The sequence below is a fragment of the Calidris pugnax genome, unplaced genomic scaffold (genome assembly GCF_001431845.1).
Source record: "Calidris pugnax isolate Ruff unplaced genomic scaffold, ASM143184v1 scaffold56, whole genome shotgun sequence".
NCBI lineage: Eukaryota > Metazoa > Chordata > Aves > Charadriiformes > Scolopacidae > Calidris > Calidris pugnax.
In genome coordinates, this window is record NW_015090839.1 from 7,580,767 (window position 1) to 7,594,794 (window position 14,028).

The 14,028-nt window shown below is 37.3% G+C and overlaps 1 protein-coding gene across 13 annotated transcripts in view; it reads left to right on the forward strand.

Moving 5' to 3' along the window:
* Positions 1–14,028, forward strand: part of RALGAPA1 (Ral GTPase activating protein, alpha subunit 1 (catalytic)) — a 123,929-nt gene that overhangs the window by 72,225 nt on the left and 37,676 nt on the right. For all 13 annotated transcript variants that reach the window (XR_001412007.1, XM_014941778.1, XM_014941781.1 and 10 more), the window contains 4 exons: positions 6,338–7,202; positions 9,102–9,173; positions 10,079–10,202; positions 11,548–11,703. Coding sequence is in view for 12 of the 13 variants with exons in the window: in XM_014941778.1 (XP_014797264.1) it covers positions 6,338–7,202; positions 9,102–9,173; positions 10,079–10,202; positions 11,548–11,703 (1,217 nt within the window). In the remaining variant the exon portion in view is untranslated. The remainder of the gene's footprint in view (positions 1–6,337; positions 7,203–9,101; positions 9,174–10,078; positions 10,203–11,547; positions 11,704–14,028) is intronic.

The window sequence follows — 14,028 nt, forward strand, 5'->3', positions numbered from 1 at the left end:
GTAGCAGCATATATTATGCAATGTATCTAGCAAATATCAAATGGCTACATTGGGAAGAAAATTGAAAAAGATGAGATTAATACTGATACCAGAAACTCTGTGTAGTGCTATTCTCCCTCCATATTAAGTTGTTCCATTTAGGTTTCCTTAAAGGTATTAAGAACCAGATAAATGCAGAAGCTCTTTGTAGCAGCTGTGTGCTAACAGCAGGTGATTTTGTGGTCTGTAGTGACTACGTGCTGTTTTTTATGTAGAGAAAATGGCTAATCATTGTGCCCTTGTCTAAGGCATGCTTCATCATCCTCAAGTACTTTTTTGGCCAAAGAATTCTAAACATAGAGCTGTCCCCTAATAAGCTCAGTATTGGATTGAACAAGTCTGATTTGAGAACTATTGGCAGGAGGAGCTGTAATTATTAAATTTACTGAAGAATGAAGCAAGGTACTATAGTTGGCTTTTTGTCAAATGGCTGTGGTCTTATTAGTAAAAAGTAATCATCTGCTGGGTCAGAATGAAAGAGGCTTCGAAGGATTCATTCTCTCCTAATTACAGTCTCACCTATACATATTATGTAAAGCTAATATTTAAAGCATTTGCCAAAATTAACTTCCACTGCATGTTCTATTACAGTGTAGTGAATTGTAGTAGCTTTTTATGCCTGGCATCTTTTGTATTCTGTAATAATCTGTAATTATGGGTTAGCAGCAAATGCTGTGTGGCTTGTTTAATCTGACAATCTGAAAAGACAACCCTGAATAGATTTCTCTTTAAATGACTGCAGTTGCACAAAGCCTTAGCATTGATATCTTCATTTTGCATTTCTGTATGTGATCTGTTCTTTTATGATTTCTTGTTAAACTTCTAAATAAAAGTAGTTTCAGATGTTCCTTTTATCTCTCCAGATAAACTAAGGAAGCCCCATATGTTTTTAAAGTTTTGGGGTTCTGGAGTTGTAAGGCAGATCATGAAATTTAATTGGCAAACTACAGCATTATAATGCAACCCTGGTCTTGCAACCTTGGCACTTCTAGTCCACATGGCCAGGCAGAGAATCAATTGGCAGTGCTGAACTGATCACACAGCATCTGTTCTCCCTGGCATTACTGGAGGGGCGAGAGGAGTGAAGTTAGTGGCTAACAACCAGTCTGGGACTCAACCAAGACAGGGGGTCAATTAGTGCAAGCCAGCAGCAGAACAGTGTGCCCACAGGTCAGCCTCTTTTCTTAGTTGAGTAAAAGTTATAACCTTTGTGATACCTTGATAACTTTTTTGAAGGAATGGAAATAGGCAGGATGGCAGTTTTACGGAAATCAAGGAAGTTCTACAAAGACGGGTGCGGGAATTGTTCCCTTAGGTCACAAGCAAAGCTAAACGTACTGAAACACCAGAATTCTTGAGACAGAGTGCCTTTGATCAATTTGGTAGATGTGATTGACATACCCTTGTATGCCTCCCATTGTTCAAGGTCAGAGCCATCACAAATTTTATGGACAGGAGCTGTTGAGAGGCTGGAGCAAGCCATGCAATATAATCATCAGGGAAAAGATGTGGTAAATCCTCTGGAAACAGATGACAGCGGGGAGAGGACTGTTCCCCTCCCTGTTTCCATAGCTTTCCAAGTGCTGTCTCTCACAAGGGATATGTTATACCTAGGAATATCTGTGAAGTTGTCTTTGTCCTTCTTTCTGTAGGTTTCGGATAAAGCGTTAGACTGCAATATAAGATACACAAAGAATAATTTTGAAATTGTTAAGTGTATTGAAGTGTTATATTTAAAACAGAATGAACTTTTAGGAACTGACAATAAGGATGTCAGTAGGAAGCTTTTCTTGCATCATCAGAACTTAGCACCACAGAATTGCTGTCTCTTTCATATATCTAAGGAATCGCAGGGCTTGTCTACCTGAAGGTTGATGAACTGATCCGCTACGTAGTATCGACAGCAACTTCCTCTAACTACAATACAGGCATACAAGTGCTAATTAACCACACCTAACTAGCCTGGATCCAGTGTCACACTGACAGAGGTATGCTTTCTCTGAGGACAGTGTAGCACTGTAGCCATTCCCTGTACAGTTTAGCTGTGCAAAAGCTAACCTGGACTGTACTGTGCTGTGATCTGCTTACCTGCTTCTGATCTTCCACCTGTGGCTACAGGACCATGAGTATTTATGAGGGACGATTAAAATGGAACCTCTCCTTCAAAGCTTTCTCATTTGTATTAAAAGCATCTCATTTATATTAAATGAGGGAAGCATTTAGGAAAAAGTAATGTTGAGGTTTTTGTGACCCTTGTATTGGCAGGGAAGCTGGTTTACATGAAAACAGGTAGCATTAAACAAAAAGCGCTGTACGTCCTGTCCCTGCTCATTGCAGGGGGGTTGGACTAGATGACCTTTAAAGGGGCTTTTCCAACCCAAACTATTCTATGACTCTATGAACTTCTAACTTTAATAGATAGCAAAATCAGACTATTGAACAGACTCTAGTTGTAAGGAAATAATAGTTTATGGGAATATTTTTGCGATGATAGGCAAAACCATTGGGAAAACTGTACTTCATAGATCTCAAATCCATTTGAGATAGTTGTGATAGCAAGGCAGTAGTTGCATTGCATACAGTGGTCCATCAATTATTGATTTAATAGAGTTTCCCATTTGTCATAATTTTGCAAACATACTTTAAATTCTTTTGCATAGATCAATTTTTTCCTAAAATATTTGCTGTCTGCCTTTTTACTGAAAGGAAACAAAAAGAGCACTTTAAAAAAACCCACACTTTATACATGTTGCATCGAAATTTGCAGAGTTTGTGTTTTGTGAGGGATATTCTAGAGATGGGTTCTCTATAACCTCCTCTCTGTATACCTGAAGCTTAAAATTAGGAAGGAGTGAGACTTCCTTAAGCTGATGTAAAATACAGCTAAGCTAAACTGGACTCTCTTAGGCTCCCTCTAAACATAATGGAGAAAGAGAAGAGTTTCCAGGGAGTGATTCATCCCATTTCTCCAATTTGGGCTTCTAACTGAGATGAATTAGTCAGTACAGGTGCATCATTCTTTAGATAGCTAAAAGGGTGAGGAGTGTTAAATTCCACCCTCAGTCATTACTTTTTCCTTCTACAACTGTAGCTGTTTAAAGCTGTTCAGCCAAAGCTGAATTAAAGAGTTAACAACACACCTTAAGGAAATTCAAGAACCCACCATTCATGTCGCTGATATAGAATAGTGATGATGCACCTTCAGACTTTCCACAAAAGAGGTTATGGCAGGAACTGAGAAAAGCAGCCAATATAACATGCTTCTAGCAAATTACCAAGTGATCATGTACTCATACAAATTACAGTGTCTAAGCAAAAGACTGTACCGTTATAAAGAGAGCAGAGATGTGTTCACTCAGGAAGACAGGCTGGCAAAGCAGGCAGCTAGACTGCTTTAACGTGTAATGGTATGGCTAGTTTGTAGAATTTGTAGTAAAGCTGTGATGGCTTGTATTATTGAATATTTTCATCTGCCCTCCAGAAACAAAAAGCAGGGTTTAGATACTCCTTTTTAGAATTCTAATATATTGAATGTTCAGTTGTACCTGATTGTAGAGATGTGCTTCTAGGAACAAATTACTAACATGTATCCATTAAGTTGTGGATTTAATTTAAAACTTTCATATTTTCAAAAAGAAGTACAGGGTTTGAGTTGGTTGTGTTGTTTGGTTTTTGTTTTGTTTTGTTTTCCTAAGGGAAACCATCACCAAAATCTGATTTTCTGTGTAGCAAAAATGTTTTGAGACTGCTTTATTTTATTTCAACATAACAGGTCACATCTTACAGTTTACTTTTCAGGATGCTTCTCTTAATACTTCTGATTTAAGTTTTCAGTGTCATGTTTAGATCAACAACTTTGTGCTCTGAGAGAAGACTCAATGAGAAGTACTCTTCTCATTTTTTAAAAAATGCAATGAGAGATTTATATCCAAATTCTTTTTTTTTAATTATTTTAATTCAAGAGTAGTATTTTCAGAGGAAGGCTGTGCTAAGACTGGGAATAGACCTTCCAAATTTAAACTCCGTATTCTACTCTTTATATCATTGTATCACCTTTATTTTCCATATGTCCCTTAGGCTCTTCACTGAATTTCACTGAATTTTTAGAGTTGGAAGGGACCATAGAGATCATCTAGTCATGTGCACAGGCACAATACAACCAGGTCTGAGATCTTTAGGGTTTGCCCCAAAGCAGTAGTAATAATATCTTATATACTATCAGGTCCCTCTTATTTCTTCAGGCTTTTCAGCAGAAGTTATCTGAAGGCATTCAACCTCCACGGTGTGAGACTTCAGGTGGCTGGGAAGCTCATGTCTGTGCTCCTAGGAACCTGAAAAGAGCATTGCCCTGGTTATCTGTGCAGTGCCAAGTGCTAAACACTTGGCATGTGTCCTGACAAAGATGAGCCAGACTCTGCATTGTCCAGGTGCTGGTTAGTACTGCACAGATAAACTATTCTTCAAGCATCCAACTTATTCTCTTTGTCTTGTGTAAACATGCTTACAGTTCCTACTTATATTTCAGCAGATGGCACTGTAACTTAATTTCCTTGTATGCTATCAATATCTGGACATTTAATTCAGCTTCACTGCATGTTTTTGTTTGTCAATTTTTAAACCTCAAGAATGTTCTAGATAATAAAAATATAATCTAATTTGTTTATATTAGTTTTTGAGGCCTTAATGTATCCAAATATTTGAGTTTATCTGAGATATGGAATAGTGTAGAAATTAAGTTGATTTTGCCAACTACTAGCAGGATGAAATGTTTCCCTTTTTGCAGTTCAGATCTAGTGCTCCCTAAAGGTAGAGAAGAGCCAGAATCCCAGATGTCTCTTACATGCATTTCCCAAGCCTTGAGGGAGAAAAAAAGAGGCAAATATATATTATTTACTTTTGCAGACAGAGAATGCACCTAGTGCTTCAAAAGCTGTGAGATTTGTCATGGCAATCAGTTTGCATTACAAATTTTTTCCTGTTAAACCAGTTAAACTGCAACAAGAAATTTATTTGTTAAACATTAGTTTTTATTGTGTATAAATACACAATATAAAGGGAGATGAGTTCATTATACCAGACTTACGCATCCAAAAGTTTACATTTTCTCAGTGAATACTGAATGAAAAAGTAGCATGGTTCAGAACATTCTAGTTTGATCAGTTTTTGGTGAGAAAGAACGTGAGAAGTGTTTTCAACAGTTTTCAATGTTTTCTGAAGTTTAAAATACATGGTGGTAATCTTGAGGAATACGGTATTTATCTTCACCTTGTAAATTCCAAATTCAGGACACCCAGGTCCTGTTAGAAGGGGGAGGCTGTAGAAATCTGTGCTTTGCCATATTGGTCCTGTTTTCTCTTCTACCTGTGGTCTTCTACAGTGTAATAATTTTGTGTGGGGGTTCTTCAGCAGGTATTCTGAGCAGCTGAGGGTTGTCTGCCTGACAGACTCTGACCAGCTCTGTACTTCAGGGTAACGTAGGGTGGATTTGCTAGAAGAATCCAATAACAATAAAGTGCTGGCTTAGCAGGCTGTGGTATAGACATTAAAAAAATTCCTTTTATGAATTTAGACAACATTGCATGCAAATGGAAGGTGTACAAGAAAGAAGGAGTTAGCAAAATCGTATTGAAATACCAGTGCATCTCACAAGATTAATTTCACATAAGATAGGCACGATTAACTTCTATTTCTCCCTCCAAGTTTTTCCAACCTGAAACTTCTTAAAATGCAGCTGGGGCATGAGATTTGCTTCTTGAAAATTTTGCTACTTTTAAGTTGCATTCAGTGTAGATAGCCCAGTCTTCGATTTGGTACTTTAAAATCATCCAGTATCCTTCTTAACCTAACCTACAGCTATGTGCTCCCCAGGGAAATTAAGATGGATTAGAGGTTTTGTGCATCTATGTTCCTTTGTTTTTCAGAATGTAATGATGTGTATAAATATAAAAACCCACTGCAGTTGGAAATGAACTTCTTACAACACAATTATGATCTCTACTTCATCAGCAATTTAAGATTTATTTTCACTAGGTTAAGAAATTGTATACTTTAGAAGAACCATGCTGATTACAAAGCTATGGTACAGGAGGTATGATAGGCTGTAAAGTAACAAAGATGCTTCTTTAACTATCTTATGATTTTTCATGCTATTTACATATGAGACCAGTGTTCATCAAAATACGTTTTTTCCATTACTGAATTGGCTGTATCAGAGGAAGAAGAGGAGACCAAAATAAATACATAAATCTGTGTTGTTTTCTGATCTCTTCTTTTAAAATCTGTGTTCTTTCTCTCACAGTGAAAACTCACATGCAACAAGGATTAATTTCTGTTGCTGCTCGTACTGTGATAACGCACCTCGTCAACCACTTAGGCCACTATCCTATGAGTGGAGGTCCTGCTATGCTGACCAGTCAAGTGTGTGAAAACAACGACAATCCATACAGTGAAAGTCCTGAACTTTCTCCTGAACTTTTTGAGAACCCAAACCTTCAGTTCTTTGTGTTAAACAATACTTCCCTAGTGTCTTGCATACAAATCCAAGCAGAAGATGACATGCCTGGGGGAGGACTGTCTGCTGGACTTGCATCTGCTAATTCAAATGTTAGAATTATAGTGCGTGATCTATCTGGCAAATACTCGTGGGATTCAGCCATTTTGTATGGACCATCATCTTTATGTGGATCTTCACAACAGACTTCTTTTGCACTTTCATTATCTCAGCAAGATAAACCAGAAGATGTTTTTTCATCCTTTGAGCACGTGGAGGATGTGTCTGCAAGGGATGGAATTACACTCCAAGTAAAGAGGAAATTTAGAGACACTGTACCAACATGGGATACCATTAGGGATGAAGAAGATGCCCTCGATGAGCTCCTGCAGTATTTAGGTGTTACAAGCCCTGAATGCTTACAGAGAACTGGTGTCTCACTCAACATTCCTGCTCCTCAACCAGTCTGCATCTCAGAGAAGCAGGAGAACGATGTCATCAATGCAATTCTGAAACAGCACACGGAAGAGAGGGAGTTTGTTGAAAAGCATTTCAATGATTTAAATATGAGGGCTATGGAGCAGGACGAGCCAACCTCACAAAAGCCCCAGTCAGCATTTTACTACTGCAGATTACTTCTCAGTATACTGGGAATGAATTCTTGGGATAAAAGGTAAAAAGAAAAGACTATCAATTTAAGAACTTTCTTTTAAGAAATTGTGATATTACCATGTAATAATAGTTGATCATAGAGTGGGTTAAGCCAAAAATGCTCCAGGCCAGCCAACAAAAGAGGAGAGGTGATGTGCAACTAAGGGGAAAATGGCAGTTTTCTTCTGCATTTCAACCTGTCATTTAGAAAGACAGAAAGGGGGAACCTGTTGCTTTTATTGCTATTTATATTCTTTCCTTAGAATAGTGGTGGAAGGCAAATTGAAGGAGTGGTATCTTTTCTAATAATCCTTTCACCAGCTGTACTAAGGGGTACTACCATGGGTAAAGAATGCATCTTTTTTGCTTTCTTTGCTTCCCACGTATGTTCCTGCAAAAAACATTACCTTTCTATGTCAGACTGAGGCTCGAAAAGTGTCATATTCTCAGCTATTGTGTTGCTGGACAGTGTCCTGCTGCTTTGCTCGCTAAGAGCATGCTTGCATGCAGCCTCAAAGCATTGCATCTGTGTTAGCTAATGAGAAAGATGTGTCCCCTACTATTTATTTCAACATTGGCAGTGTTTGGGTATTGTTTAGAACAACAGGAGACAAGCCAGGTTCAGTTAGAAAAGTAATGTCTCTGTTTACATGATTATTTTTGTGTGGGTGTAGTTAGGTGTGTGTCTGCCTATACATACAGGTATGTACCAATATTTGCTTCCTTGAATTTAAGGGTTTTTCTGAAATCTGCCTTTGTCATAGCTGTCAAATTCTGTATTTGAGGCATTGAAATATTTTCTTACTGTGAAAGGAAATGGATATTCTGTAAAACAAAAATAATCTGTGTCACTGAAATTGGATACAATTTTGGTGTTATAACCCTTCTTATTTGGGTCTTTAATTCCTCAAGGCAGTCTGGCTTTGAACAGTACTGCTCTTAAACTCATTCCACTTTGTTTTGTGGGAACATCTTAAACGCAGTTTAAAAGAAATGAAAAGTGCCTTTCTTGCTCTAACATATTGGTTTGGTTTTTTCTTTAAATTGTTACAGCTGGGTGGTTGGCTAGTGAGCTGCGTTCTGCTCTCTTTTGCAATTCAGAATAGCAAAAGCTTTGTGTTTAATGTACTAACTCCCTAGGACAGTAGATTATGGGAGTGTCTTTTGTCACTAAGCATATATGTATTACAGCATCGTAAAGTGTAGAGTGGTAAAGGTTGTACTCAGGGCTATAGTGGACATAGAAAATTTCCTGGAGTGAAAAAAATAGCCCTTTTTTTTTTTTTTTTTTTTTTTTAAAGGTTTTAATTTTTTCTGCGAATCCAAATATTGTAGGGAAGTAGCTATGAAAAGAGCACATTTTATTTCTGAATCTCCTCCCCAGGTTGGAGTTTGGAAGTCAGCTTTCCCTAGCCGACCAGAAAGGATGCTTCCAAGACAGTGGTCTCTGAGGGAGACATCATGTTGTCGATTTTCCTTGGGATAAAACACATCTTCTGGCCCTTAATTTCTTTTTGGTGTTTTCTTCATAAAGTGAATTGATTGTGGAAGTCAAAAAGCCCTGCCCAAGCACAAAATGATGTGAGAAAATATAAATCTTCTCAGCAGGGCTTCAAGATGGGGTCATGCCAAAACACAACCACAGGAGGGTTCTTCTTTGAAGAACCCCTGTCCCACCAGCTGTTTGTCTTGTTCTCTTCCTTAAGTTAATGCTGCCAGGTGGGCTGCATGGGCTGCAGGCTTTTTTTTTTTTTTTTTTTTTAAGAGATCTTAATATTTTATATAAGAAAGGATTATTGAAAAGCCAGAAACATTTGTTGACTATTCTTGAATGGACCTGGAAATGTTCTTGTACGTTCTTTTATACTGTTCTGTATCCATCAGTGAACAGGTGATAAGAGTTACAAATTTCTCTGTTTAGAAGGAGCTTTCATCTCCTGAAGAAAAATGAGAAGTTACTTCGAGAACTCAGAAATTTGGACTCAAGACAATGGTAAATTCTTTTAATGGCCACCTACTTATTTAAGTGTCCTTGTACTTTAGTGGCACTAATCACATAGATATGAGTTGAACTAATTTTAAAAATATTTTTGTAAATTATTCATGTATATTGAAGTTGCATTGGTGTTATTTGGATATTGAAACTCTACAAGTAGAATATCTTGAGATGGAACAAACTTCAAAATAACTTAAAATTATGAACATTTGTGTGCATAACATGGAATAGATTTAAAACTTGTATATATCTAAGTCTCCAAATTGTAAGCTTTGGCTAATGGATTAGCTGCTTTCCAGCGCTGTTAGTATTTGAAGACAGGGAATTATAGTTGGAGCTGTAGCACAGAATTAAAAGCTTTGAATAGTTTTTGTAGAAGTTGAAATAAAATCCAGTGGAGATTTTAGAAGTGTGAGAAGTCACCTTCAGTTCCTACCGTGTCTCACATCAAGCTGTGAACAGAAGACATTGCTGTAGTGGTTAAAGACTTGTCATTCAGCTGCGTAAGATGTATTTGCTGCAGCATTCACAGGGCACTGTTGTTAATGGGCAGCGCAGTGTCGATAATGCCCGTGTTACAGGATTTGCTCATTGGAGAAGCCCAGCTGATTCCATCAGCAATTGGTGCTGCCAGCACCACCCTACACCTCAGAAGTGATGAAAAGGGTAAATGCTTCTTCACGTATAGTAAAACTTTAGGCTCTAGAGAAGTCCAGACTAGAAAAGAGAGAATAGGAATATGGAAATATAGAAGGTATTCAAAAAGAAGCCATAGAGTTGTACTTTACTTCGGCTATCTTTTTTCAATGTTTTAAAGGCCATGCTCTGTGTGTACTGTTTGCACATTTTAGTTTTGTATTAGTAAAGGCACTGTCACGCAGTGACCATCCCCTCTGTTGCAGCCGAGAGACACACAAGATCGCAGTGTTTTATGTTGCTGAGGGACAAGAAGATAAACACTCCATTCTTACTAATACTGGAGGAAGTCAAGCCTATGAGGATTTTGTAGCCGGACTTGGCTGGGAGGTATTTATTAAAACTTTTTTTTTCTAAGTCTGTTTGCGGAGAAAATTATAGATCCCTTCAGATATTCCAAGTCTTTGTCTCTTTAGTATTACTTACAAATACTGAAATACACTGTTTTGCAAGTAGGATATAGAGAGGAATTCTGGTTTAAATTCATTATCAATACTAGCTATTTAATTTTGGGCTCTTTCAATTTAAGAAAGTTTGTGCAGGCAGAGGTTGTTCTTTAATGTGCAGTCCTGTACATGGTTTTAATGGACTGATTAGGAGGCATCTTGATTTGCTTGTAGGCCTGTGAGTTGTTAAGTCCATTGAAATTTGAGATTTGCAGTGATTCCCTGCTGCATAAGCATCTGCAGGTTTTCTGTTCCTCTGGCCACTTGTGTTCATCAGGAGTGTCCCCATGAGTGTCTGTCTTGTTCTTTTTCTTACTCCTTAGCTACAGAGCAGCACTACTAGATCAGCAGTGTTGATAATGGATCTGACTTTTCCACAGGAACAGAGGAAAACTGCTAGAAGTTTGCTGACTGTCACAAACATAGATGTCTGTTTCCCACATTCCTGATTCTTCAGGAGAAAAAAAAAACATCACATTAGTGTCTTCAGATATCCTTCTTTAGTGGGTTAATTCTTTTAGCCTTTATTAGCTAGAAGAATTGCTAATTTGGATTAATATTCCATGTTAACATAAAAGCAAATACATCCCATCTGAGTTATAGTTTTCTTTAGGCACTGCTGTAAAAGTGAAATAGCATGTTAAGCATACTTATTTATTTCAATGTCAAAACTATTCCCCATAGAACTAAGACTTACAAACATATTTATGAATCATCAGTTAGTCTCCTGTGATGATTTTTTTTTTTTCATATTCAGAGAATGAAAATTTCTCAGGAAAAGATATGGAAGGTAACAAGACAAATTGAAAGTGTCTTGCTGTCATGCAGGGTTTCTTCAGAGCTCAGATCAGAGCTGATGATCACCGAATTTTAAAAAATGCAAAAAGCACAAGGAAATTACTCCAGTGAACTGATCAGGGAATAGTGCACTAAATATTCATTTGCACAATCTTTCCCTTTCTCACTTTGTCTTCCTGGCAGCGTCTGTGGTGATCTCAGAGTATAGAGTGCCACTGTGCTGCAGTTGATTATTCGCAGTGTAGGCAGCAAATCTGAGCTCTTTTAGGTAAGCACAACTGCACTATTGTGAAAAGAGCCTTCACTTTTAAAAATTCAGTTGAAAATGCATTTTTTTAATACTCTGTGTAAAAAAAAGAAATAAAAAATTAATGCATTTATCACCTGGTTTTATTTTTTTTCTCCTAATGCTTGCTGGGTTTTACTTCTAGGTAAATCTCACAAACCATTGTGGCTTTATGGGAGGACTGCAAAAAAACAAAAGCACTGGATTGACTACTCCATATTTTGCTACCTCGACAGTAGAAGTGATGTTCCATGTGTCAACAAGAATGCCTTCTGATTCAGATGACTCTCTAACAAAAAAGGTAGGTGTTTAATAACAAGTTTTCTTTTGGTAATAAATCCAGAAAAACTAGAGTCGAAGAAAATCAGGTAACTTTTTCTAAAAAAAATAAATAAATATCGCAGTACCTTTATCTGCTAATAGTTGGTATTTTATTGAAGTAGGCTAAGCCATATAAATTATTCTCTCCCAATTTCTAATTTTGCCATACTGGTGATTTTTGCCATCATTGCAAATGTTGGCAGTATCACATGTACAGTGGTGAAAAATGAAGGGAGGTAATGGTTTGTGTAGAAGAAAAAGCATCTGAATGATGTTTTAATACTTTGAGACTTTAAATGCCAATTAATAAATATATGGTGAGTACTTTCTAGGAGGAGGTTTTATTCACTTAAGATTCATGTGCTGTCTATTAACATAATATTTCTTTCCAAAAAAAGTTAAAAATATTAAGAATTCAACAGTGATTATTGTATATAGATGTGCAGATGTGTATATAAGAAGGCAGAAATGCTCAACAGCAATAGAATCTCTCATAGCCACATTAAGGAAAAAATGGTTTTCTGTATTGGTATTTTTTTCTTTAGAATTTAATAAATTCCACATTAGTGATAATAAGTTACAGTCTCAAACATGTGTCCTATTACAAATGAACAATTGGCTATCATTAGACTGTCCCCCGTCCCGCGTACATACATCTTCAGATGTGCTAATCCATTCAGTAGACACGTTAATGAGCACTGGTTGAAGTGTAATATTGGAGGAACTGAAGCTGGTTGACCTCAGCATGGAGTTTAATACTTGTAATTAAATTAGACAGTAGACAGTTAGTAAAGAGAGAAATAGCCATGCCTCTGGCAAGCTTCAATTATTAATGACTTTTTTGTTCTTTGTGTTCAACTTGAAGAAAAAAATATTATTGTTATAATTATAGACTGAATATGAGATCTAACTTCTCACTGTCACATTTTGGTTGGTTTGTTTGGTAGTTTTGGGGGTTTTTTTAATATTAAAAAACGTTTTTTGTGTGCTTATAGTGCTAGATCCTTTCTGTTCTTTATATCCTGAAGTAGAGCCAGGATAACGCTTAGGTTGTTAAATGATTTATAAAAGTTGTTTAATAGCAAAAAGAACGGATTTTAAAATAAGATTGTTGCTATTGTTCTAGTATAGAACACTGTGTGTGCATATATACATATTTTTCTAAGCTGACTGGCTTCTGTATTTTTTGAACAGAAACTTAGTTTTCTAAAACACAGCTTGTAATTATCCTTACAATGTTTGTTTAGAATCTGTTTGTATTAGAGCATTAAGAAGTGTTGACAAGGGGGAAGATAGGTCACAGTGAAAATTAATTAATAATAAATAATTTGTAAATGCTGTGGACTCCAGCAGAACACACAGGCAAGTTCCCATTCCAGGAGCTCCCTGAATCCACATATAGCTGTTCTGTCCAGGCGAGGTTCAGTGCTGGTCCAGGCGTCCTGTGATTTAACGTGTGAAAATGGTGTCAGCTGGACTTTATAACAACTCCAGCTTGCCCCAGGCCAATTTCTGTCCTCCCTTGCCCAAAATCTCGCTCTTCAGTAGGTTGGAATATTTGAGGTCTGTATGGACATGTAGATTGGTGTTCTATTTGTAGCTCAGCTACTGATGGGTTGTTCAATCAAGCTGCTTTATTTCTCTGTGGCTTTCTTTCCTGTTCTTCCTCAGTAGGTGGTTTTTTCCTTCTTCCTAAGCTCAGTTTCCCAACAAATGAAGGCTTGTGAGCCTGCCTTTATATCTCTCCTCCCTTCTCTAACATCTTTTGGCCCGTTTCAATCCAATTACTAGTGACACGTTTCATAGGTGTTATGTTTAATGAAGATAGGCTAAGCAAATGAGGTAGTGTGAGAGAGACTCTTAATGCTCCTGCTCAGCAGGTAAAGAATGCATGGGATGACGCTTTAGACACCAAGGAACCAGCACCAGAGAGATGTGCAATGAAAGTCATCACAAACTTGAGAAAAACATCAACTGAAGTTTGCATCTTGGGAGAAATGAGCAAGTGGTATCAGGAGACAGGAGTAGGAAAACCTGCTTAATTCTTTTCCTAGTTCTGCATCTATTCATGCTGCTTAGACTGAACACATCAGCAAAAGGACTATGTTTTATGAGATGCCGTCCAGCTCACACACACTATAGGGGACCTCAAAATCATTTGAAAGCTCTGTGTGTGCTAACAGTTGTCATTATTATGAGTGCATGCACTGTCCATGACCTCCAGAGAAACTTGAGTTTTGAGCTTCTGCACAGGTCTTTCATGTGCTTTCTTTGTCTGTTTCATTCAGTGGGAGAAAAACAAGCA